Raw genomic sequence first — 25,198 nt, 5'->3', positions numbered from 1 at the left:
GGCTGTGATGAACTTTGTTATCATGTGTGAGTGGGGTGGGTGGGTGTTTTGGATCAGGTTAGCCATACTGATTCGTATGCTGTTGGTGGATTTTTGTCATTGTCTTGTTGGGCTGTGTATGTGATAAAGGGGAGCCATACCGGGGTGAATATGTTTCTCTATTTGTCCCCATGTCAGTTTTAGTTTATTGGTTAATTTTTTTAGTAGGTCTGTTTCCATACCATTTGGTACCATTGGTCCATGCTTACTCCTGACAGGTCTCTCCAGTGTCTGGTTATGGTGTTTCTGGCTGCTGAAAGTAGGTGGGTTATGAGTTCCTTGTGGTGTAAATGGGCATTGTTGTCTCGGACGTTGTTTAGCAGGGCCAATTCTGGGGTGATTTCTAATACTACATGATAATGTTGAAGGATGAGCACTGAGAGGCAGGTGCCATCCAGCATCATGGAGGCACAAGGAAGTACATCTTCCTCCTTTGCAGCATCCAGAAGTCAGGGTATTTTTATGATGATGTTGATGTGTTCACACAGAGTAGTTGGGTCTTGCTCTGTTTTGAAGGAAGGTGTTGCATTGCAATTTCCTAGCTCTATTTGTTTCACAGCATATTTGCTTTTTTATCTTCTGAGGGTTTTGCTCTGGATAAAGGTTTTGTTTCTGCTTTATAAGATATAGGGAGAGTTAACAGGGCATTGGCCACCCAGACACAGCTCCAATATCCAGTTTGCATTATAGTTCACAGGAAGGGCTGCAATTCAGCGGAATAACATCTTCTTTGCATGCATAAAATCCCAAGTTCACTCGCTGGTATCAACAGGCAGGGCTGGAAATGTGCCCCTGTCTGAAACCCTGGAGAGACATTGTTGGTTAATACGATACGATACGATAATCTTTATTGTCATTGTCCCATACAGAACAGCGAAATTGAAAAAATCTACATAAGACATTCAAAAACCAACAAGCCTGCTATCCCAGCTATCCCAACCTGGTTAGCCCCCCTAAAACTTCTGATACCCCATTTTTAAATACAATATACTCCCATACAGACGCCTTAAACTGCATTTAAAACCAAAATCGCATTTGGATAGAAACTGCTTCTCAGGCAGCTAGTCCTAGTCTTTATAACCCTGTACCTTCTTCCAGAAGGCAGAAGCTGAAAGAGATAATTTCCAGGGTGCACACTGTCCTGCACTATCTCTGCAGCTTTTTTATGGCACATGGAAGCATGGATTTGATCCAAGGTGGGAAGAGTGCACCCAATTATTCTCTCCGCAGTCTTTATAACCCTGGACAGCGTTGTTTTCCCCCTGACAATATAGACAATACTGAACTGCACAGTCCAACAGACTGACCTTGTCTGTTTTCTTACGGTTATAAACTTAAGACATAAGGAGGCAAGTGCGAAAAACCTTCAAGCCCTACTGCTTTCAATAGGCGAGAGAGTCAAGCACATCCTCGGAGCTCCAATTTATGAACGCTTTCGCTGCAGTAAGCCTTACTGAATTCAATTTCCTTAAGTGTGACTTCAGGGTTACCTCAGACAAAAAGAGAATTGGTGTGGCATAGTAGTTAAAGCAGAGGTTGGACTTCATCTCCCAACGCCCCCAGCTAGCATGGTCAATAGTCAGGGATGATGGGAGTTGTAGACCAGCAACATCTGGAGGACACCAGGTTGGCTACCCTTGGGTTAGAGTGTCAGACAAGGACCTGAAGCTCACTGGGTGATCTTGGGCCAGTTGCCATCTGTCAGTATAACCTACCTCACAGAGTTGCTGAGAGGATAAAACTGGATAAAGTAGACTACACTACCTTGAGTGCCTCGGAGGAAAGATATGTACGCATTAAATCAATAATTGAAAGACCTGCTTTGTCTACTTTTGGAAAACACGAAATAGATTTGACTCCTGGTTATGGTTTTAGATTTGAAGCTCATGACTTAGATTTTCCTAGGGAGAACCGAATATTCTCGATCTTTATCTCGTGCTAGAGGCCAAGATGCTAAAACCAAAGAAAGTTGACTCATCATATATGAAGAAGCTCCTGCATAATAGATCAAGGAAACGAGATTAAGGAGAAGAAATGAATAATTGAAGATTAATCAGGGGAGATTCGGAGTAACCTGAGACTGATGAGGGCTGCATTTTGATGGACGAGAGGCTGAAAGAGGACCCAGAGAGACTGGCTTTCTATGTCACAGAGGTTAACAAGGTCTGTGGAGTAAGCAGGAAGTCGAAAAAATTGGGGACAGAGTGGTGAGCACTTGCTTGAAGGCTAGAGAGATGTGCCGGTTCGAAAGGAGCTAGGAGGGTCTCTGGCTTCTGGTTCCTTCCTCACGCAGTGACATGGAGCAATGGATTATGGATTGACAAGGAACCTACAAATTAGGAGCCTGCTGAAAATAATCTACATCCTCCCAACAGTGGCTTATGGTGAGTAACATCAGTGCTTTTTATCTGGATATACTGAAGAGTACGCAGTACTTCCACCTCCCACCCCCAAATGTTAAAAGTGTGGGTACTTACTGTAACAACTTCATTGCGAGTTCCAACATCTTTTTTTCTTAAAAAGAAGAAGCAGCACTGAGTATCTTCTTCTTCTTCTTCTTCTTCTTCTTCTTCTTCTTCTTCTTCTTCTTCTTCTTCTTCTTCTTCTTCTCCTCCTCCTCCTCCTCCTCCTCCTCCTCCTCCTCCTCCTCCTCCTCCTCCTGCCTTTGCCCCAGGCTGGGACTCAAGGCAACTTCCACAAATTAAAACAAGGATATATATATTTTAAAAGTGAAATATGATAGTTAAAAAGTATGTAAGCTCAAATAGAATTAATCCAATATTTAAAAATCGATGAAAATACAGATAGCAACACAGTGCAGCACAATTAAAAGCCCTTTTCTTCAAAAAACACCAAAAACCAGATCCCCAAGGCCTCTCAGAATAAAACATTCACCTGCCAGTGGATGGGCAACAAGGAGGGAGCCAGTCTTGCCTCTCTGGGAGGGAGTCCCAAAGTCTGGGGGCAGCCACTGAGAAGGCCCTCTCCCATGTCCCCATCAAGCATGCCTTGAGGGTGACGGTACCAAGGAAAGGGCCTCCACCTAAGATTTCAAAATATGGGCGGGTTCATATTGGAGAATATGTTCCTTCAGATAGCCTGGGCCTAAGCCACAGAGAAATTTTGCCAGGCCAGCTACCATAGAAAAGCCTGTATGTGTCTATACCAGGGTTTCCCAAACTTGACTCGCCCACTGTTTTTGGACTACAACTCCCATCATCCCTAGGTAGCAGGACCAGTGGTCAGGGATTATGGAAATTGTAGTCCAAAAGCAACTGGAGACCAAAGTTTGGGGAACCCTGATCTACATTCTGGATGGGGAGATTGGTGGAGAGGGGGAGAAATTTATTCACTTCACATTTAAAGGTGAGCTTATCTAATTCACACTTTCCGAATCAACATGCAAGCCAAACCTCAGCCATCCTTGGAAATTCACACTTCTCCAAAGTATGCCATGCAGTTCTCCAGCCAGGTGATGTGTAGAAAAAAACGTGCCTATGTTTAGTGAAAATAGCATACAAAACTACATGAGATTAAGGGAAATTGCACTGCAATTTTTTTGTCAAAATTGCCTACAAAAACATGTTTATTGGGAGGAACTCACACTAAAAGGCTAGCAAATTTTCATGATTAAAGAAAAAGAAGAAATGAACCATAAATTGCAGCAGAAATGTGGAGAACTGAATTTAATACAGGAAAATGAGAAACTGAGAGAACCTAAATGACAGATTTGTTCATTCCTAAGCAATAGTTGTCAGTGCCATGGTCCATGACCAAGTATAGATAGCTATCCAGTTGTATATTATACGCCACCTAGGCTGGACTACTTTAATGTACTGTGGCTGAGACTCTCTTTAAATATGATTTGGAGAGTTCAGCTGTTTCAGAATGTGGTCACCTCAGTCCTGAAAGGCTACACATTCAGATCACTTTGACACCATATATAGCTTTTGGACACAGAGGTTCCAGTTATTTGTAAGAACTTTATGAAAGATTGACTAAATCCAGCCAGCAGGTACTGCTGGGAGTGCCAGGTCATTAAATAAAATTATTAAGAGCCCCTCAAAGCAAACATTAGCAGTGCGTCCTTCTTGGATGCCGGGCTCTGATGCCAGCCTTGGCAACAAAACTATCCCACCTATTTCAAGTTAACAGGGTCCAATGAAGGTTTTTGCCTGAGATACGTGGCTGATGTTCTGGAACATCATAAGAAGCATAGCTTGCTATTTTATATGTTATGAGGCTGATTTTGAACTGGTGACAGCAGATTGTAGTGCAGTTATATATCTATATTGATATCCAATCAATGCAGCGGACTGGGAAATTGCAGAGCAGATGGATGCTCAGGCAGCCCAATGTTTAATAGGTGGATGGAGAGTATTTGGGGAATCATTGTTAGTATGAAAATAAAAGTGTCACTGGCATGTCCCAATTATGAATTATTGCAGGGTGCATTTGTATAAGCTGCCCACAGTTTTTGAGAAGGAACAGGATATAAACTGGGAGCTCAGTGCTTTGTGCCCAGAAGATTGCAGGCCTTATTATCTTCTGTTAAAGGTCTAAAGCAGTGTTTCCCAACCTGTGGGTCCCCAGATGTTGTTGGACTACAACTCCCATCATTCCTAGCCAGCATGACCAGTGGTCAGGGATGATGTGAGTTGTAGTCCAACAACATCTGGGGACCCACAGGTTGAGAACCGCTGGGCTAAAGTAACTGGAATTTAGGATGGACAAATATGTTAATTTCGGTTTCTTTCCATTTTTTTCAATCTTAAATTCAGTTCTCTTCATTTCTTTACCAGTTTGGATGCTTAAATTAAAAAAAAGAACTCACAAAAAAGTAGTTAGCATTTTAATTCACATTCCTCCTAATATTTATATTTTTGTACAGTGGTACCTCGGGTTACAGACACTTCAGGTTACAGATACTTCAGGTTACAGACTCCACTAACCCAGAAAAGTATCTCGGGTTAAGAACTTTGCTTCAGGATGAGAACAGAAATTGTGCAGCGGTGGCATGGTGGCAGCGGGAGGCCCCATTAGCTAAAGTAGTACCTCAGGTTAAGAACAGTTTCAGGTTAAGAACGGACCTCCAGAACGAATTAAGTTCTTAACCTGAGGTACCACTCTATATCTTTTTGCCCAAAGTATACATTTTTGGGAGGAAAGCAGTACATCCAAATAAAACACACTCTTGTATGTTATCCTCACTAATGTATACATCTTAATGCATACTTTTGCCTAATTTGCATGTTTTTGTATGCATTATTTGGCTGCAGAACTGCATTGCAAAATTCAGAAAAGTGCAGATTTAAAAAGAGAGATGATTGTTTTGGGAAGTCTGAATTAGGTACATTCACATTTAGATGTGAACTGACCTCTTCCTCCCTATTGGGAAAGTCCTCTGGGCTACATGGTTCGGTATGGTAAAATAATCCATTGTGTTACAACGCCATTTCCTAATATCCTCAACTAAATGAATGAGGAAGACATAGAAAATGTAGGTGTTGTCCTAAGCAGCTCCTTCCACCAGCACTAAGATTTATGCTTAAGCGACATAACTTACCCCACCTTCTCCTCCTGTGTGCCCCCTAAATCTATTACAGGGTTCTCTGAACCTCCTGGGCAGATTGGGGGAAGTTACAGATTTGCAGGAGGGAAAACATTTTATTGCACTAGCATAAATCCATATGCTAGTGGAATAAGTACTGGCGCCCCTTGAGTTGTGTCCATTGCTAAACCTGATGATATCAGTTGCAAACGGATTCCTGGAAAACTTAAGCTGCTTGTTTCCTCTAGGTCAGCTGCTCCCTTTAAAAGAAACAAAGTATGAGGAACATGTGGTCAAAGGGGTGCGCGATCGCTCGGTGCTGCTGCCATGCGGTGATGCGGCTTCGCCCATGGTTGTCTTCTGGAGTTTCACCAAGCTGGGCTCGGACATCCCCAGAGCTGTCGCAATCAGCAATGGCATAGAGTCCAAAGTGGAGAGGGGCTCTGGTGTTCTGGGGAATGTGACGTTGGATAACAGCACCCTGGAGATCGAGAACCTGAAAACAGCAGCGGAAGGGCGCTTCCTGTGCCAGGCAATGTATGGCGAAGAAGATGAGATCAAAGTCGTTTATTTCTATATTGAGCTCATCGTTCTGGGTAAGTAGCTTTGCACGCCTGAAATGCGGAAGGATTGTTCCTTGAGAGCCTCTGCGCTTCTCTGAAAATGCTGCTGAACTATACAACTCCTTGGCCAATGATCATGTTGACTGAGGCCTCATTAATGTCATCTCCTCTTCATTTAGGGAAGGTGAGATTTAGAGCAGAGAAGCAGCAGTGGGGAGGGATGTTTTAACTCTTCGATCTCTTGTCACTTCTCAACACCAAATTGTGTACCCCCCAAATCCCCCTCTCGGGCTTTCATGTGTGTTTATTTTGAAATGTGTTTGGGAACCTACAAGGGGGAAAGGAGCCAAGGAGAGGAATGTGGAAAACAGGGGGAAAGGAAAGGGTTTCAGAAAGGACGACTGGCCCAATCTGTTTTGAATTTGTGTCACTTTTGAATGTGCCCAGATGTATAAGACCTTTCCATCTTATTTCTATGTTGACTTGCATTATAAAATCGACATGAAAATCCAGAATGAATTTGTTCTGCTGCAAAATATTTTATAGCAGAAGTGAATGCTTCCATGTACGCTTCCATGGAGAACCCAAGGCCAGAGAGATTGTGGGAAAATTTTTGGTTTGGGTCTCCACCTTTTCCAGGTTAAGTGGGCCCCACTGAGGACCTTTGCAAAGGTTTTCCCCCCCTCCCCATCCTGGAGCCAGGACAGTCTGGCAGAATGCAACAGCTGGACTCAGGTCAATGGGCAAAATTGAAAACAATATACAGATGTGCTTGGGGGGTTCCTGCGCAAACAGCAGCCTGGCTCATCTTGATCAGAGCTGTCAAGGATCCTGTCTACTGAAAGCACCTTAGGAATGTCAGCCAGCACACTCTGGCCTCTTGAAATTTGTCCAGAGATAAAAAACGGTTGCAGCCAAGTAATTGGATCTCCGCAAAAAGAGCTAACATTCCTGCCTCGGGTGTGCTGGTCAGAAGGCTTTTCTAAGAGGCACATTAGGGAAACGTGTATCCCAGGTTTCATGTGTGTCATCCAGACATCCGGTCCTCTTGTGTATGCAGAATGATGCAGCTGGGCTTTCATGGTCCTGTATTTTGCTGCTGGTGGGGTTGGTTAAACTCAAGTTGTCAAATACTCTTTTTGTTGCTGGGGGATTATCTCTCAGAAGTATGTAGCTGCCATTCATTGCCAGCAGTTCAATTGGAGTGGCTTGTGTTTGCTTTCCGACAGGGGATGATTTAATCCTTTTCTCATCTTAAGGCAGTCAGCCTTGTATTTCCCAGCACCATCTGTAAATTAAGGGGAAGGAAAAATACATTGCAATTTTCAGCTAAGAAAACGCATGTGAGGGTGACTGGGATCCCTTCTCTCAGTCTCTCATCCCAGGATAGTCACTATGATGGCTATATCCTCCCTTCAGGACCAGAGGCTAAGTTACAATATTCAAAGCTTTTCAGTTTAGAAAAAAGAGGCGAGCAAGGGAGGGGTCATTGTGCATGACAAAAGGGAATAGAGAAGTTCCTTCTCCCTTGTAATAGTAGAACCTGGGACAATCCAATGAATGGAAGTAGGTGAAAGTACTTCACAGGGTATAGTTACTTCTACAAGATGTGGCAACAGCCAAGAATGTAAATAGATTTAAAAGTGGGTGGGAGATCGACTGCTCTTGATGGGGTTACACTTCCTCTGAAGAAGAAGGTTTGTAGCTTGGGGGTCCTCCTGGATCCTTTGCTGTCGCTCGAGGCTCGAGTGGCCTCAGTGGCCCAGAATGCCTTCCATCAGCTTCGGTTGGTGGCCCAGCTACGCCCCTATCTGGACAGGGATAGACTAACTATTGTTGTCTATGCTCTGGTAACCTCAAGGTTAGATTATTGCAATGCATTATATGTAGGGTATAGGGCGGTATATAAATTCAATAAATACTACTACTACTACTACTACTAATTTAGATCAATTCATGGATGATAAGTTTATCAGTGTCTAATAGCTATGAAGGCTAATGACTCCATGCAAGATCAGAGGGAGCATGCCTTTAGATTACAAGTTGCTGGGAAACAATCACGAGAGATAATAATGATAATAACAACAACAACAACAACAACAACAACAACAACAACAACAACAACTATTATTATTATTATTATTATTATTATTATTATTATTATTATTATTATTTACTTATACCCCGCCCATCTGGCTGGGTTTCCCCAGCCACTCTGGGCACCTTTCAACAATAAATTAAAAATGCATTAAAACATCAGTCATTAAAAACTTCCCTAAGCAGGACTGCCTTCAGATGTCTTCTAAATGTCAGGTAGTTGTTTATTTCTTTGACATCTGATGGGAAGGGGTTCCACAGGGCAGGTGCCACTACCGATAAGGCCCTCTGCCTGGTTCCCTGTAACCTCGTTTATCGCAGAGAGGGAACCGTCAGAAGGCCCTCGGAGCTGGACCTCAGTGTCTGGGCTGAACGATGGGGCTGGAGATGCTCCTTCAGGTATACTGGGCCGAGGCCGTTTAGGGCTTTAAAGGTCAGCACCAACACTTTGAATTGTGCTTGGAAATGTACTGGGAGCCAAGGTAGGTCTTTCAAGACCGGTGTTATGTGGCTATTACCCTTCTTTCTTGATTTCGGCCTTTGCAGAGGCATCTTGCTAGCCATTGTAGGAAAGACGAGGTTGGATTAGACAAGTTTTTGGTCCAACCCAGCAGGGTTCTTCTGCTCTTCTTATCCTGAAGTTTGCTCATCCTTGATCTACGTTCTGTTGCTGTCATAAGAACATAAGAAAAGTCTGCTGGATCAGGCCAATGGCCCATTTAACCCAGATTCCTGTTCTCACAGTGGTGCCTTTGGGAAGCTGGTAGGCAGAACGTGAGTGCAAGAGCAGTCTGCCCACCTGAGTTTCCAAACAAGTGGCGTTCGGAGGCAGAGTGGAGGTAGAGCATAGTGCCTGGAAAGGGCGAGGGCATAGCTGAGCTCAAGTCTATGTTTGCTCTATTGCAGTTCCTGTTTCAAAGCCTTTCCTGCAGATGAACAATTCAACGCCCGTGGAAGGCATGCCTGTCGTGATGACATGCACAGTGAAGGAGGGGACGCCTCCTGTTACATATTCATGGCAGCGCTACACTAACCGGGATGGCACAGTATCTGTCGCAGAAACAGTGGAGGGTCTATTGAACCTGACATCGTCTAACCGGACTCAGATGGGCTGGTATACCTGCACCACCCAAAATGAAGTCAATAGCCAAACCAGCGAAAGGATGTACCTTGACGTTATCTGTAAGTAATCGGAGAAAGGGCCAAATGTTCTGGTCTTTCCTCTTCATGTCTTTCTTCAGTGCTGGAAAGGTGCTAAAAAATACCGTATTTTTCGCTCCATAAGATGCACCTGACCATAAGATGCACCTAGTTTTTATAGGAGGAAAACAAGAAAAAAAAGTATTTTGAATGAAACAGTGGATGTATGAGTTTTGTGGTTCATGCTGTGGCCACAGACATGATATGTGATTTGATGGTGAGTTCGGGGTAGCCCAATGCAAAAATCCTGAGAATCCATGTGGATCCCTGCTTTGTAATCACGTTTTTGCGCCATTGCGACCCCACGAAACAGTGGATGTGTGATTTTTTTTGGTGCAGGCTGTAGCCATGGACATGCTATGTGATCTGATGGTGAATTTGGGGTGACGCAATGCAAAAACCCTGAGGATCCATGTGCTTTACCTCTCCGCTCCCAGGCAGCCTCCTTTATTGCTAGCGTCCCTCATCTCCCTCCTGATCACTTGCCGATCAGCTGCTCAGCAGCTTCATTTCAACACCCCCTTCTCTCTTTCTTAAAAAAAACCGAACAGGATCTGCTTTTCGCCCCTGGGCAATTCAGCTCCAGGGACTACGCATTTGCTCCATAAGATGCACAGACATTCCCCCTTACTTTTTAGGTGGAAAAAAATGCCTCTTATTGAGCGAAAAATACAGTAAATCAACAGAGCCTTCGACTTAAAAACACATTTATTATGGCATAAGCTTTCATTCACTTCATCGGATGCATGGAGGGCCTTTCCTGACATCCTTTTTATTGTGCATTCGTGATTATTTGTGCTACTGATGTTATTGGGATGATCACACGCTTTCAATATGGTTTGCACCTGCAGAGGCTCTGGGTCAGTCACACAGCTTCATTTCCAATCAGTGCATAACCTGTAACATTCTGCTGAAACCCTGTAACTTTTTTTTTATAATGTAAAATATCTGGTTTATTTTTGTCCCCCTGCTTTGGTTGCACTGTAGTCCCTCTGGACAGCAATAATGTGGCAGTGTCGGGGAAGCATCACAGAACAAACTTAAGCGGAATGAATCCATTGCTAATTCACTATTGTTGTGACATGTTGCAGAATACATGCACAATAAAAAAAACAGCAGCCTGGAGTGTCATCTTGAGTTTCTGGTCTATAGAGAGAGATGGTTGGGGATTGTACACAGTGAGATCAGCGGAAAATGAAATGCAGACAGTGATAATTATGCCATTAATGGTGTAACCGATCTCAAAACAGACAGTCTTGGACAAAAGGACTTCAAAGGGAGACTGCAATGCAAAACCGTGCAATTCAAATTCATCAAGAGATTCAGCTATCCCAACAGAATGAGAGTGGTTTAATAACATTTGATACCTTGCAACAAGAAGAAAATTAATAGAAATGCCACCTTTTAAAGGAAAGCAAACAAAGAATCGAACAATTAAGTGCATGGAACGAGAGCGTTAGAATTATTTAAAGCGTTTCCCCTGCTGTCATATGGGTTAATTCATTAATTAAATGGCAATTATGATGATTCCATTTATACTCATATTGAAGATAATTTTAATGCAGGGTGGTCTGGAACTAAGTTTACAGATGAGTGAATATTGGATTGTAAACTGTGTTTGTTTGTTTTCTCTCACTCCCTTATTCACTCTCAAGTTTCAGCTCTATAACCTGTGGATTGAATCAGGGCAAAGGTTGTGTGTATGTGTGTGTTTATCACAATATATCTATGAATTAGCTTACCAATGCCAGGATGTCCAGGTTGCATCTCCAACAACTGTTTTGGTAAAAGGTCATGTCTGTGCTTTCTTCATCTCATTTCTCTCTGAGTCAAATCTCTCAATGTTCTAATTTTAACTTGGTAGCAGCCTCAGACTCTCAGAATGGGTAGTATTGTGAAACTACTTATTTATTATGTATTGAATTTTATTGTTAGCTGCCTTGGACATTTTTTAGTGCCGATGAAGAGGACCTCTCCAAATCCCTGCTGTTCCATGATCTAAAAATTGCTGTTTTTCTCCATGAAGAAAAAACCTGTGAGGAAAAATGGGGAAATTTGGTGGGAAATTTTGATGAGGGAAAGAGAGAAGGGATACATCTAAATACATCTAAATCTCCCAAGACAGGGGTTGCCAACTTGGCAACGTGAAAGATCACGTCAAATATATCCTCAAAATATACACCCTGTAAGAGAAACTGCTTTTCCTGCTCAGCTCCTGTTTGCACTGGGTAGAAGCCCTGACAATGATACCAGTTTAACATTGCCACAAGTAAATACTGTAGATCTGCTCTGACTGTCATAAAGGTAAAGGTACCCCCTGACTGTTAGGTCCAGTCGCGGACAACTCTGGGATTGCGCACTCATCTCGCTCTATAGGCCGAGGGAGCCAGCGTTTGTCCACAGACAGCTTCCGGGTCATGTGGCCAGCATGACTAAGCTAAGGTTACCAGATTCTTTTCAATGAATCCAGGGACACTTTTCAACTTCAATGTATTTTGTGTGGGGACTGATTTGTAAATCCGGGAACTGTCTCTGGGAAACGGGGATGTCTGGTAATCTTAGATTAAGCCACTTCCAGCAAACCAGAGCAGCATACGGAAACACCATTTAGCTTCCCGCTGGAGTGGTACCTATTTATCTACATGTACTTTGACATGCTTTTGAACTGCTAGGTTGGCAGGAGCTGGGACAGAGCAACGGGAGCTCACCCCGTTGCAGGGATTCGAACCGCCAAACTTCTGATTGGCATGCCCTAGGCTCTGTGGTTTAGACCACAGCTCCACCCGCATCCCTATCTGACTGTCATAATGATGGCTAAATATATTGGCTTCTAAAGTTCATCCCGAGCCCTTTCTCTGCAGCAGGTGCACCTCTAACTAACCTCATGGTCTCTTCCATAGACGGGCCTGATGAACCAGTGATCAGCGTGGAGCCGTTTGCTGTAAACCAACATGGCTTCTCAGCCAATGAGCAAGAAGAGGTGATCCTGACATGCCTGGCATCGTCTAATCCACCCAGCCACTATATTTGGTTCTACAATAGCTCCCAAGTCTACTCTGGTCAGAAGTATGTGATCACCAGGATCTCAAGGACCCAAACAGGAATCTATACTTGCCTTGCTCAGAACATGCATCTGAATACACGTACCCAGACCGCCATTATCTTAACAGTCTACTGTAAGTAATCCCTTCTCGTCTTGTTTGGGCATGAGGCTCTGGCATGTGCTGCTGCTCCTTCCTTCCCTCTGTCTTCTGGTTTTTATTTCCTTCTACCTTTCCAAATATTGCCATGGCTAAAGAGGAGACGGGGGGAGGCATTATTTGGCATGTAGAGCATCAGTAGGAAATGAAGACCATGGATGTTTCCATCTTTTGATGAACCTCAACGACAGAGAAAGCAAAGCAGAATGTCACCTGTCACAGAACAAAGAATGCTGTCACTCACGACTTTCCTTTTTTAAAACAAAACAAATCAATGGACGGCAGAAGGGTGCTGATGTCTTACTCTTTAGCTACAGTATCTTAACTGGCTTCTTCTGCATATGAGCCAAGACAAACTTAATTTTGTTCTTTCTGGTCAGACGCTTCTAATTTGGCTTTGTTGTTGTTGTTGTTGTTGCTGCTGCTGCTGCAAAAAAGGAATGAAAGAGAGCAAAGATTTATTTACATCTGCATTTATTTGGAAGGAACTAGTGGAGTGAATGGGGTTGACATTTTATTAGGACTAAAAAGGGAGGATTGCTTTGTTTGATGTTCTTGTTATTATTTATGTAGCTAACAGCAGCAGTAAGTAGCCAAGGAGACTTTTTCAAGTGGGTTGAAAGGGGTTCTTCTTTGTTGTTTAATGTCTGATGCAACATTGGAAGAGGTGCTCGTTTACTCTGCAACCAGTGCACTCTCACTGCTGGTTTGGGAAGCCGTGTGCACACAACATTAACCACAATCTGTATCAAGCCAGTATCTATCTATCCTGTTGTTGTTTTTAAATGAAACACAGCATTTCCCACTAACCAGCTTCAATCCAAAATAAGAAATGGAATGAGACAGCTGTGGTTTAAGCCAGTACAGTTGTACCTCACAAGTCGAATGCCTTGTGAGTCGAACGTTTTGGCTCCCGAGCGCCGCAAACCCAGAAGTGATTGTTCTGGTTTGCAAATGTTCTTTGGAACCCAAATGGCTTCTGCGGCTTCCGATTGGCTGCAGGAACTTCCTGCAGCCAATCAGAAGCCGCACCTTGGTTTCTGAATGTTTTGGAAGTTGAATGGACTTCTGGAACGGATTCCATTCAACTTCCGAGATACGCCTGTAATTTGGACATGGTCTTAGAATCCACCTAGGAATTCTTAAACCTTGGGCTTAAACCAGAGACCAAATTGCATGATCTTGCATCCCCAGTAAGTTAATGTGGTCCTGTACTGTACCACCTAGAACTGTAGGGGGGGTGTTTCCTCCCTCTCTCTTTTCACACAGAAAACAACCTGGCTGACCTACAGGAAATATGTTGTTTTCATGTGGGAACCAGACAGGAGATCCCCCCCAGTTGCATCCTCAAATGATGGGCAGTCTATGAAAGATGAGTCATGCAATTCTGCTGCACAGGTGCGTTGGCTTTTAAGGAGTACATTGGAACCAGCACTTATTTGTTGTAAGCTTGTGGACATTATTTTTTAAACACACACGAGAGAAAGAGGGAGAGAGAGAAGAGTGATAGAAATGAAGCCGCAACAAGTGCATCCTCAACAAAACATTGCAGCGTAATGTGCTTCTGTTCAATCCGTGCCATCTCCAGGATTCTCTCTTCCACCCTGCCCCACTATGGGTTTCCAACCCTATCTTGCCAGAGTCAGACACCATCTGCACAATAATACATTTACAGCAGTGTCATACCACTTTTTTATATTAATTTTTAGTTGTTTTTTCCAATTAATGTTTACATTCAAACTCACATCTAAATCAAAAGAAATACAAGATTCATTCGAGTCTATAGACTTCCCTCCACCCTTCCGTGGGTTCCACATTTATCCTTTGCTACTGCATTTTTTGAAGTCATCCAGTTGATTAATTATCCATTATGTCCAAAGTCTTTGTTACATTACAAGTGTTATTTGAGTCCTGCTAAAGAGTTCAATTGTTTACACAGTGTTCTTCCAAGTACAATATAAATTTTCCCCATTCTTTATTAAAATTTTGCTCTTCCTGATTTCTGATTTTCGTGGTCATTTTTGCCATCTCAGCGTAGTCCATCCATTTAGCCTGCCATTCCTCAGAGCATCATACCGCCTTAAACAGCCGTGACTTCCCACCAAGATTCCTGGGGACTGTGGTTTGTTAAGAGTGCTGAGAGCTGCTAAGAGACCCCTATTCTCCGCACAGAGCTGCAATTGTCAGAGTGGTATAACAATCAATCACTCTTCCCAAGGAGCTCTAGGAACTGTAATGCCACAAGCCCAGCCACTGGGGGGGGGGGGGAGCCTGTGGAGATGTCAAAGGGAATCACCTTCACAGGTGCATTTGAGATGCCAAAGGGAATTGCCTACAATATGCATTTGACACACTCCAACATTCTGCTGATCCAAATGGGGACGCTTGTTTGTTTTTTGGTCTCAAGCTCTCTGACTTGCACAAGAGTGTGAGACCAAAAAAAGAGCATCTTTTGGTCCAGTGCTCTGGCGTGAACCAGCTGACTTGCTCCAGAGTGCCAAACTGAAGAACAGGACATTCCAGCATCCCACTAGAAGCCAGGATGGCTTCTGTAATTCAGGGATGTCCCGCTTATATTGGGACGGTTGAGCAGGATGGCTGTAAGTTGAATGGCTGTGTGTGTCCATGTTGCAAGAGCCATAGATAGGAATGCCAGTTCTTGCCTCTCACCACCCATTGGGCCAACAGGGATGTGCTGGGTGCCAGGAACTCCTCGTTGCTGTTGATACCATGTTTGCCCCCTACGCACAGATCTGCCCAAGGGGAAGCCCAGCTGCACTCCGCTGCCAGCCACCAATTTCCAAGACCTTGCCCTGCGCTGTTCGTGGCAGGGAGGGTTCCCCCCGGTGCGGCTGCGGTGGGTGAAATCCCGGTGGGGAGGAAACAGCACAGCGACCTACTCCAACGCCACCCAAATCCATCACGGCAAAGATGTTCGCAACGGGACCTCTTACACTTGCCTGGTTTCTCACCCGGCGCTCAGAGATGAGACCATCTGCAGAACCACTGTGTGTGAGTAGTGACCCTCCTTCTCCACCCAGTAAAACCTTTGTCTATTATTATTATTATTATTATTATTATTATTATTATTATTATACCCCGCCCATCTGGCTGGGTTTCCCCAGCCACTTTGGGCGGCTTACAGCATATATAAAAACATAATAAAAACATCAAGCATTAAATACCTCCTGATACAGGGCTGCCTTCAGATGTCTTCTAAAAGTTGTGTAATCTTGAGGCTGAGGCTCATACGCAGCCCCGCCTTGCACTGAAGGGCTGTGATTGGATCATGGGGAGATATCAGCTTGTATAGAGAGTTCTCTACGTGCAGCGTGATTGGTGTTTAAACTTCCCCATGCCATTTTGGTCTGGGTTAACAGCAAATCACGCTGGGCAATGAGTGAGCCCCATCCTAATTTAAGGGCCCTTAGTACATGAGGCTCTTTGGCTTTGGTTTTTGTTCTTAAGTCCCCAGCTCTCATTGTTCCAGTGAAAAACTTGGGAACATGTGGCATGTAGTTTACACCAGGCATTTCAAGCACATTTGAAACACGTTTCCGAGGACAATTCAAGGTGTTGGTGCTGACCTTTAAAGCCCTAAATGGCCTTGGCCCAGTATAGCTGGAGGAGTGTCTCCACCCCCATCGTCCAGCCTGGACACTGAGGTTCAGCTCTGAGGGCCTTCTGGCGGTTCGCTCACTGGGAGAAGTGGGTTTACAGGGAACCAAGCAGAGGGCCTTCTCGGTAGTGGCACCCACCCTGTGGAACGCCATCCCATCAGATGGCAAGGAAATAAACAACTATCTGATGCTGTGGGTGGCGCTGTGGGTTAAACCACAGAGCCTAGGGCTTGCTGATCAAAAGGTTGGCAGTTCGAATCTCCGCGATGGGCTGGGCTCCCGGTGCTCTGTCCCTGCTCCTGCCAACCTAGCAGTTCGAAAGCACATCAAAGTGCAAGTAGATAAATAGGTACCACTCCAGCAGAAAGGTAAACGGCATTTCCGTGTGTTGCTCTGGTTTGCCAGAAGTGGCTTGGACATGTTGGCCACATGACCCTGAAGCTGTACGCTGGCTCCCTCGGCCAGTAAAGCAAGATGAGCGCCACAACCCCAGAGTCGTCTGCGACTGGACGTAACGGTCAGGGGTCCCTTTACCTTTTAACAATGATTGAGTTTAGGTAAAGGTAAAGGTACCCCTGCCCGTACGGGCCAGTCTTGACAGACTCTGGGGTTGTGCACCCATCTCACTTAAGAGGCCAGGGGCCAGCGCTGTCCGGAGACACTTCCGGGTCACGTGGCCAGCGTGACATCGCTGCTCTGGCGAGCCAGAGTCGCACACGGAAACGCCGTTTACCTTCCCGCCGGTAAGCGGTCCCTATTTATCTACTTGCACCAGAAGGTGCTTTCGAACTGCTAGGTTGGCAGGCGCTGGGACCGAGCAGCGGGAGCGCACCCCGCCGCAGGGATTCGAACCGCCGACCTTTCGATCGGCAAGTCCTAGGCGCTGAGGCTTTAACCCACAGCGCCACCTGCGTCCCTATGATTGAGTTTACTTATTATTAAAAAAATAATTATTAAAAAAATTATTAAAAAAATAAAAACTTATTATTATTTTAATAATAAGTAAACTTTTTAATAATGATTGAGTTTACTTATTATTAAAAAAAAAATGCATCAACCAACCTAACAAGTTTGTGGAAAGATGGGTATTTTTGTAATATTTAGAATAACAAAGTTAATGAGAGTGTTCAAACTTACGCTGCTTCCAACTTTTCAAATAGTGCTATTAGTATTCATATACAGATGTATTTATTTATTGAATATGATCTATTAGAATCCCTGAATTTGCTGTTTAAAAGATTTAATTTCAATAAATAAATATATATATATTTTAAAAAACATGTTCTTGCACGCATTACAAGAGCTGTGGAAGTGCATTGTTCGATCATTAAATGTGTTCTGATCAGTGCACTAAGTCTGCACATATTGCAATTTAGGTCAGTTTGCCTTGAAACGGGAGGGCCAGATGGAATTCTCCAGCAGAATTCTGAAGGCAGTGAGCCTTGGTGAGTTGTTAAGGCTAGAAATCTGCCTCTGAATTGTCCTGTTTCTGCCACAGGGGTCCCTGGTGGGAACCCGACCTGCAGCGCCGTAGCAACGAAGCAGAATGAATTCCTCATGCTGGCCTGCGACTGGGCAGGCGGAGAACCCCGGGTGACTCTGTGGTGGAGAGACTGGAAGGACCATGTGCTCGGAGGACTGAAACAATCCCACAACATCTTTGTCATGAAATCAAACGCCACCCTGGGGGGAAAGGAATTCACCTGCGTGGCAGCCCACCCACTTCTCACAAGAGCTACTGAGTGCCGGGTCCGTTTGGGTAAGCAGTTGAGAACAGTACCTTTGGGATGGGGCCATAGCTCAGGGGCATAGTACACATGAAACTTGAAAAACTAGAATATCGTGGAAAAGTTCATTTATTTCAGTAATTCAACTTAAAAGGTGAAACTAATATATGTGATATACTCATGACATGCAAAGCGAGATATGTCAAGCCTTTGTTTGTTATAATTGTGATGATCATGGCATACAGCTGATGAAAACCCCAAATTGTTAATCTCAGAAAATTAGAATATTAAATGAAATCAGCAAAACAAGGACTGCAAATAGAGCCATATTGGACCTCTGAGAAGTAGAAGCATGCACATGTACTCAGTACTTGGTTTGGGCCCCTTTTGCATCAATTACTGCCTCAGTGCGGCGTGCAATGGATGCTATCAGCCTGTGGCACTGCTGAGGTGTTACGGAAGACCAGGATGCTTCAATAGCAGCCTTCAGCTCTTCTGCATTGCTTGGTCTCATGTCTCTCATCTTTCTCTTGGCAATGCCCCATAGATTCTCTATGGGATTCAGGTCAGGCAAGTTTGCCAGCCAATCAAGCACAGTAATCCCATAATTTGGGGTTTTCATCAGCTATACACCATGAACAGGAGAGAAATTATGTCCACCAGTGTGACTGTGAACATTGCAAGTGACAGTGCTTGGGGACTGCCTCAGGTATACTTCCTGGTGTGACTGCACCTGCTAGAATGGGCCCTTATTTTTGGACTCTCTTCCATTGAGCAACAGGCAGAAAATCAACAAATTAACCAGGAGATTCAGAGACCAGGATGAGAAGAAGTTTAAGTAAGACTGGGGAAAATTTACAACCTATTTAAGAGAACACTGTAAACAATTAAAAACTTTGGCAGGATTAGAGTAATACTTGTGATATAAAAAATACAAAGGAAAAGGTTAGTAATACAACTAACAAATTAGGAAAAAAATGGATAAGCTGAATGAAAAAATGATTGATAATGAAAACTGGAGAAGGGTGGTGAGAAGTCAAAGGATTTGGAGAATCCTATATGTGAAGGTGAATGCTATGTTTTAATTGAAACTTGTTGTGTAAAACTCAATAAAAATATTTATATAAAAAAAGAAAATCAACAAGTGCAGTTCATTCTGCTGCAGCATTGATAAACATGCTATGGCCCTCCAGATGTTTCTAGACTAATCATCCCTGACTACTGGCCAACAGATGGAAAGTCACTGGTTACTCAGCACCTTCAAGATGGCAAAAGCTTCCCCTATCAAATTCCTGCCTGGCACACAATTGTTAAAGGGGGCAAAGGGGCACCTTTATTGCCGACTTTTCTCAGGCTCTTCCTTCCTTCTTCTTTTCTTCTTCTTCACAGAACCTCCTAAGCTTGTGGTAGACAGATCCAAAGTGTCACTGTTTGAAGGCAATGAGGTCGAGCTGGCCTGTTTGCTCGAAGGCGCCTACCTGGGATCAGAAGTCTTTTGGTACAACAACAAGAATCAGGTCGTCAGAACGGATGCTAGGAAATACCGGCTGCAGCAGGAGAATGCCTGGCTTAACTTGACCCTCCGGGACACAGAGTGGATGAAAGACAGCGGTACCTATCGCTGTGCTGCCATGAATGCTGTCGGCAACACCTCTGCCAGCATCAACCTGCTGGTTAAAAGTAAGCAGATGCGTGAAGGTAAAGTGAAAATGCTAAGGCTGCAATCCAAACCCAAGATCTGCTGGGATGTGTGGAGTTTGGAATACGCTGATCTGCCACTGAGCCAGGTGAGCCTGGACTCAGCCAGGGTTGCACCAGTTGCATCCCAGCTCAGATGTGTTGACATAATCAAAACAAAAAAAATTCCTTCCAGTAGCACCTTAAAGACCAACTAAGTTAGTTCTTGGTATGAGCTTTCATGTGCATGCACACTTCTTCAGATACACACTTCTTCAGTGTGTATCTGAAGAAGTGTGCATGCACACGAAAGCTCATACCAAGAACTAACTTAGTTGGTCTTTAAGGTGCTACTGGAAGGAATTTTTTTTGTTTTGACTATGGCAGACCAACACGGCTACCTATCTGTGTTGACATAAGTCATCCATCCTGGCTCAACCAGGGCTCAGCTGGGGTAAGTTCTGAAAAAGGGGTGTTCCAGGGGAGCGTCAGGGGTAGGGTGGGGCTGGGGGAGACTTGCCCCTATTCCAAACTCCATTCTTGCTTTTTAAAAAAATCATTTTTATTGATTTTCCAATAAAAACAGCCAATCAGCATATCCGAACCATAATCCAATTAAAAATAATAAACTAAAATTAAAAAATGACCAATTATAGTCCAAATTGCAAACATTAATTTTTCCAGGCTCCCCATAGTCTGGACCTCTGAAGCATATCTCCAAATCTTCTATTCCAAACTCCATTCACATGTCACATGACGGAGTAACCCAGCAGAATTGATGCTGGGGGAAAGTGTGGTGTAAGTTTAACTCTGTTTTAAAAGCTTGGTTCCCTCTGCCAGGTTTTAGCCAGCTTGAAATAGGGGTAAATTTCACAGCCATAATTTCTCCCACTATAAATTACGCTGGCTTCCTATCGTTTGGATCGCTCTGCTTGATGCTCTAAAGCTGTGTACTGTAGATTCAATGCATGGAGATGAGGGGATGAGATCTCATTGTGAGTCCCACAACACATTGACTACTATTGATTGTGTTGATGCAACAGCACAGCGAATAACTCATTTGTAGACAAAGTGTTTATCCCTGGCTATATGCAACCTCCAGATCCAGGGGACAGCATCGTGTCTCCAAGTGAAAGTTTCTGTAGAGCAACAACAGGAGCTGTGGTGGTGGGGCTATTGATGTTGTGTCCTGTTTGTAAACTTCCCAAGAAGATTCTTATGCATGCTATCATAAACTCCTTGGCGTAAAGGCAGGATGTATCTGCTGTGCATTTTGGAAAACTATGTATCTGGTGGGACGTGGGTGGCGCTGTGGTCTAAACCACTGAGCCTAGGGCTTGCTGATCGGAAGGTCGGCGGTTCGAATCTCTGCGGCGGGGTGAGCTCCCATTGCTCAGTCCCAGCTCCTGCCAACCTAGCAGTTCGAAAGCACGTCAAAATGCAACTAGACAAATAGGTACTGCTCTGGCGGGAAGGTAAACTGCGTTTCCGTCTGCTGCTCTGGTTTTGCCAGAAGCGGCTTAGTCATGCTGGCCACATGACCCAGAAAAACTGTCTGTCAACAAACGTCAGCTCCTTTGGCCAGTAAAGCGAGATGAGCCCCGCAACCCCAGAGTTGTTCACGACTGGACTTAACTGTCAGGGGTGCTTTACCTTTACCTTTTATGTACCTGGTAAGCAAATTTTGCATTATAGTTTTTGAAATCAAGGAGCAGGTTTGTCTCTGTTTAGATACAGCTGGACACCATTTTGAATCAAGATGGTGGACTGAAATGTTCCAAACTGCATACATTTGGACACCTCTTAAGATATTGTAACCAAATTTTCCATTATGGTTCCTGAGATCAAGGAGCAGGTTTTCTTTCTTTTTTAAAATTATTTTTTAATTAGTTTTTAATTACAAGAATCCAAAATAAGCCTCATTATATCTATTTCAAATCACAATACCAAATCAAATATCAATTAATCAAGCTTCCAATTGTATAATTTTGGTGGTTGCCCACATGCTAGAATCACAGATTTGATAATTTCTTTTAATTCTGCTTCCAAAGTCTAATTTAATCCAGTTACATTCCAGTCAAAATAATAATCCATATTCAGCAGCTGTAATATTTAGAACTTCTATTTGTGTTAACACATTCAATAACCTGTTAATCTACAAGTGAAGATCTGTATCCTTTTTACTGCGTGTAGTAATTATTTGTCCATATTATTTGTTTTTATCTTTGCCAAATGTTGTGCTCTCAAGGAGCAGGTTTTCATCTGCGTTGGGGTAATTACTACCATTTTGAATCAATATAGTTAACTGAACCTTTCCAAATTGCACTGAATTTTTGATTTCTTGGAATTCCCAAGCAATGGCAGGTATGAGGTTTGCCAAGACTCACTGATGGACTGAATACGTTTTTCCTCCTTTGCAGAGTACCCCTCCCCACCCAATGTAACAATCAGCAAGCTGATGTACACTCGCCACCGCACAGAGGTGGAACTGGAGTGGCAGACCCAGGGCTCGGGGAACTTGACCAGCTTTGTGGTCCAGATGAGGGAAGCAAAGAAGGCTCCCAAAAACCAGCTGGCCAGCAGCTGGGAAACAGTAGTCAGCGATATTGACCCTGACACCCGCGACCAGAGGCTGGGTGGGCTGGATCCTGCAATTGTGTATGCCTTCCGCATCTTGGCTGTCAACCACCGGACGACTGGGCACCCCTCTGAAGTAAAGACACCAGGTGACGTGGGTAGCTAGGGTGACAGCATTCCTCTGCAGACTGTGACAGAAGTTAACTTGGGAGCTGTGATGACCCCCTTCCTAAGGGCCACATGGTAGATTCATGTGAGCTGGGGGAAGAGCTGGGCATCTGAATGCGGGGGGCAAGCTTAGCCCTTTCTCCCAAGAAGCAATCAATACTTTTCGGATATGTAAAAAATAATATGATCGGTTGGTGGTTTGTTTTAATGGGACTGTTGCAATAAATAAACACATCTGTTTATTAGATTCGAAGGCTGTTGGGTTTCAGCTCTTGCCTGGGAAGACCCAGATGCTACACCTGCTAGGGATATACTCAGACTTTGATTTGCATAGTCTGCTATATCCATATAGTCTTCTGAGTGTGAAATATACTCAGAGTCGCAAAGTGATTTCATGTCCCACCATCGTTGCCAGTGAAATATACTCAGAGTCGCAAAGTGATTTCATGCTCTTTATTCAGCTCATAGTGGTGAGGAGGAATGAATGAAAGTCCCCTCAAAGTATCTGCTTTATATACATTATTTACACAATGGGCTGCACATGATTGGCTAATTCCGGAATTCTACTGTAAGCCAATCAGGTTGTGGATTCACTTCTATCTGGAGCATGATTGGGTGGTTCCTGCCAACCAATCATACTGCTGCATTGTTCTAGGACCAATCAGACTGCTGCATTTTGGATCCTATTGTTCTAGGACCAATCAGACTGCTGCAGTTTGGATCCTATTCAACTCAGTACATAACAGAGTGATTCAGAATTTAGTTTAATATTTTGTATTGACAATTCGTAGACTGCTCAGTCACCATTGGTCTCCAAGTGATGTAGCTGCAGTTACTTCTCACACTGATATGAACAGGTTAGGAAGAGGCTTTCCATCCATGCCTTTAAAAACCCCAATGCCAATCCATTTGGTGCAAAGTTCTAATAGTTGGTTAAAGGGACTCTGCAGAAAATATATCTTGCTCTAGACCAGGGGTGGGTTGTTGAAGTAGCATGGACAATGGTGAGACATTACAAGAACACAAGAAGATCCTGCTGAATCAAGCCAATGGCCCATCTAGTACAGCATTCTGCCCTCATAGAAGCACAGATGCTCATGGAAAACCTGCAAGTATGACTGACGCACAAGAGCACTCTCCCTTCCTGTGGTCTTCAGCAACTGGTTTTCAGAAGCATTACTGCCTTCAACTATGGAGCCAGAGTACAGTCATTGTGGCTAGTAGCCTTTGATAGCTCTCTCCTCCATGGATTTTTCTTCCATCCTCTTTTAGAGTCAGACAACATCTGGAAAGCCGCAGGTTCCTCACCCCTGCTCTAGACTGAAGGAACTTTCCTCCATCTGTTCAGAGCTTGGCTGTGCAACAGTGTGAATTGGCTGGTCCTTGTGTCAGTTGTGAGCCATTTCCTCATCCCTAACAGAGCAGATTTCAAGATGTAAATAGGGAGTGTGTGTTGGGAGAGAGCATAAAAAAAAACTGAACAAACATTAAAAGTGGATAATTTTTTCGAGTTTTTTTTTTTTTTTTGAGGGGAAGCAAATGCCCCCTTCTCAAACTGTGGGGAGCATTTCAAAGCTGGAGGTGGTACGTGTGCCAGATGAGGGCTGCAAAATCTGAATCCACTTCACTTGGAAGATAGGTGTGTGTGCAGTTTACACGAAACCCTGTGGCAGTTTATCTAATAATTCATTCTCTGCGTCTGTCTGGTGGAGGTGGTGGGTTAAATCACAAATGCAACATGATGGAGCAGAACAGCCACAGGGAGAGGATGGCAGTGGGGAAATCTCATTGTGGGGAGAGTAGATGTGTTGCTTAGGCTGCCCTGTGAGTTGAGACCCCATAGCTCTGGGACAGAGCAGGTGCTTTGCATGCAGAATGTCCCAGGTGGTAGGATCAGGTAGTGGCAGATGATAAGGAGGACCTACCTGAGGCACCCTGAAGAGTTGTTGCCAGTCATAGCAGACACAATCCTGGGTTAGCTGGGAGCCAAAGCCAGGTTGGATGAGAAACAAGTTAGAGGGGGAAGTGCTTCTTGATAATAATAATAATAATTTATTATTTGTACCCCGCCCATCTGGCTGGGTTTCCCCAGCCACTCTGGGCGGCTTCCATAGAAACCAAAAATACACTAAAATATCACAGATTAAAAACTTCCCTGAACAGGGGAATGTGAGTCTGGAATGTGATTGCAGTGACCAGAAAGAACCTGCTTCTTGCCATTGCTTCTCCCAATGCCTTTGCTTTTGCTCCCTCTCTGTGTGTGTTCAATTGTGCTGCTGTTGCTGATCTTCTTTTGCATCGGGGAGCGGCTCAGCTTCCTCTGCTTTTCCTGTCTTGCTGCACTGCATGAGGCTGGATTTAGATTTGCAAAACCAAATGGTGCAGGCTGCTGCATGCCACAGGGATCAGGCGGGGCAAATTATATCTGATGGGTGAGTTGGGGTTTTTTGGGTGGTTTTCTTTTTCTTTTTGGATGGAGTTGTCATTCCTGTGCCCCATCATCTCTTCTTAATTGCATGGTTTGGTTAATCCTTCCTGCCATGGATTATTTTCCTTCGTCTTCTTCTTCTGGGAAGTGTTCTCCGCCCTCCTATCTAAGACATGCCCACCAGGCCCATTGGAAAGGAACTGCTTCTTCGCTTGCTAGCTTGGGGTTCCTCCGATATAAACCCCTGCCTGACGTTTGAGTGGGTTTGACAGAGCTGGGCTTTCGCTGCAAGATCTCACAAACATATGAAAAATGAGATCTCTTGACAAAGGAGGAAAGGCCCAGGTTATT

The 25,198-nt window shown here is 44.1% G+C and overlaps 1 protein-coding gene across 1 annotated transcript in view; it reads left to right on the top strand.

Moving 5' to 3' along the window:
- VSIG10L2 (V-set and immunoglobulin domain containing 10 like 2) overlaps window positions 1-25,198 on the top strand; it is a 71,952-nt gene that overhangs the window by 35,899 nt on the left and 10,855 nt on the right. The window contains exons 3-10 of the mRNA XM_079954977.1: window positions 1,982-2,423; window positions 5,839-6,186; window positions 9,157-9,432; window positions 12,351-12,626; window positions 15,402-15,662; window positions 17,769-18,029; window positions 19,387-19,677; window positions 22,095-22,400. Of these exons, the coding sequence (XP_079811103.1) occupies window positions 2,345-2,423; window positions 5,839-6,186; window positions 9,157-9,432; window positions 12,351-12,626; window positions 15,402-15,662; window positions 17,769-18,029; window positions 19,387-19,677; window positions 22,095-22,400 (2,098 nt within the window). The 5' untranslated portion in view covers window positions 1,982-2,344. The remainder of the gene's footprint in view (window positions 1-1,981; window positions 2,424-5,838; window positions 6,187-9,156; window positions 9,433-12,350; window positions 12,627-15,401; window positions 15,663-17,768; window positions 18,030-19,386; window positions 19,678-22,094; window positions 22,401-25,198) is intronic.

Source organism: Podarcis cretensis (genome assembly GCF_951804945.1).
Source record: "Podarcis cretensis genome assembly, chromosome: 15".
Taxonomy (NCBI): domain Eukaryota; kingdom Metazoa; phylum Chordata; class Lepidosauria; order Squamata; family Lacertidae; genus Podarcis; species Podarcis cretensis.
Note: the sequence above shows the minus strand (reverse complement) of the source record. Positions and strands in the feature narration are given on the sequence as shown.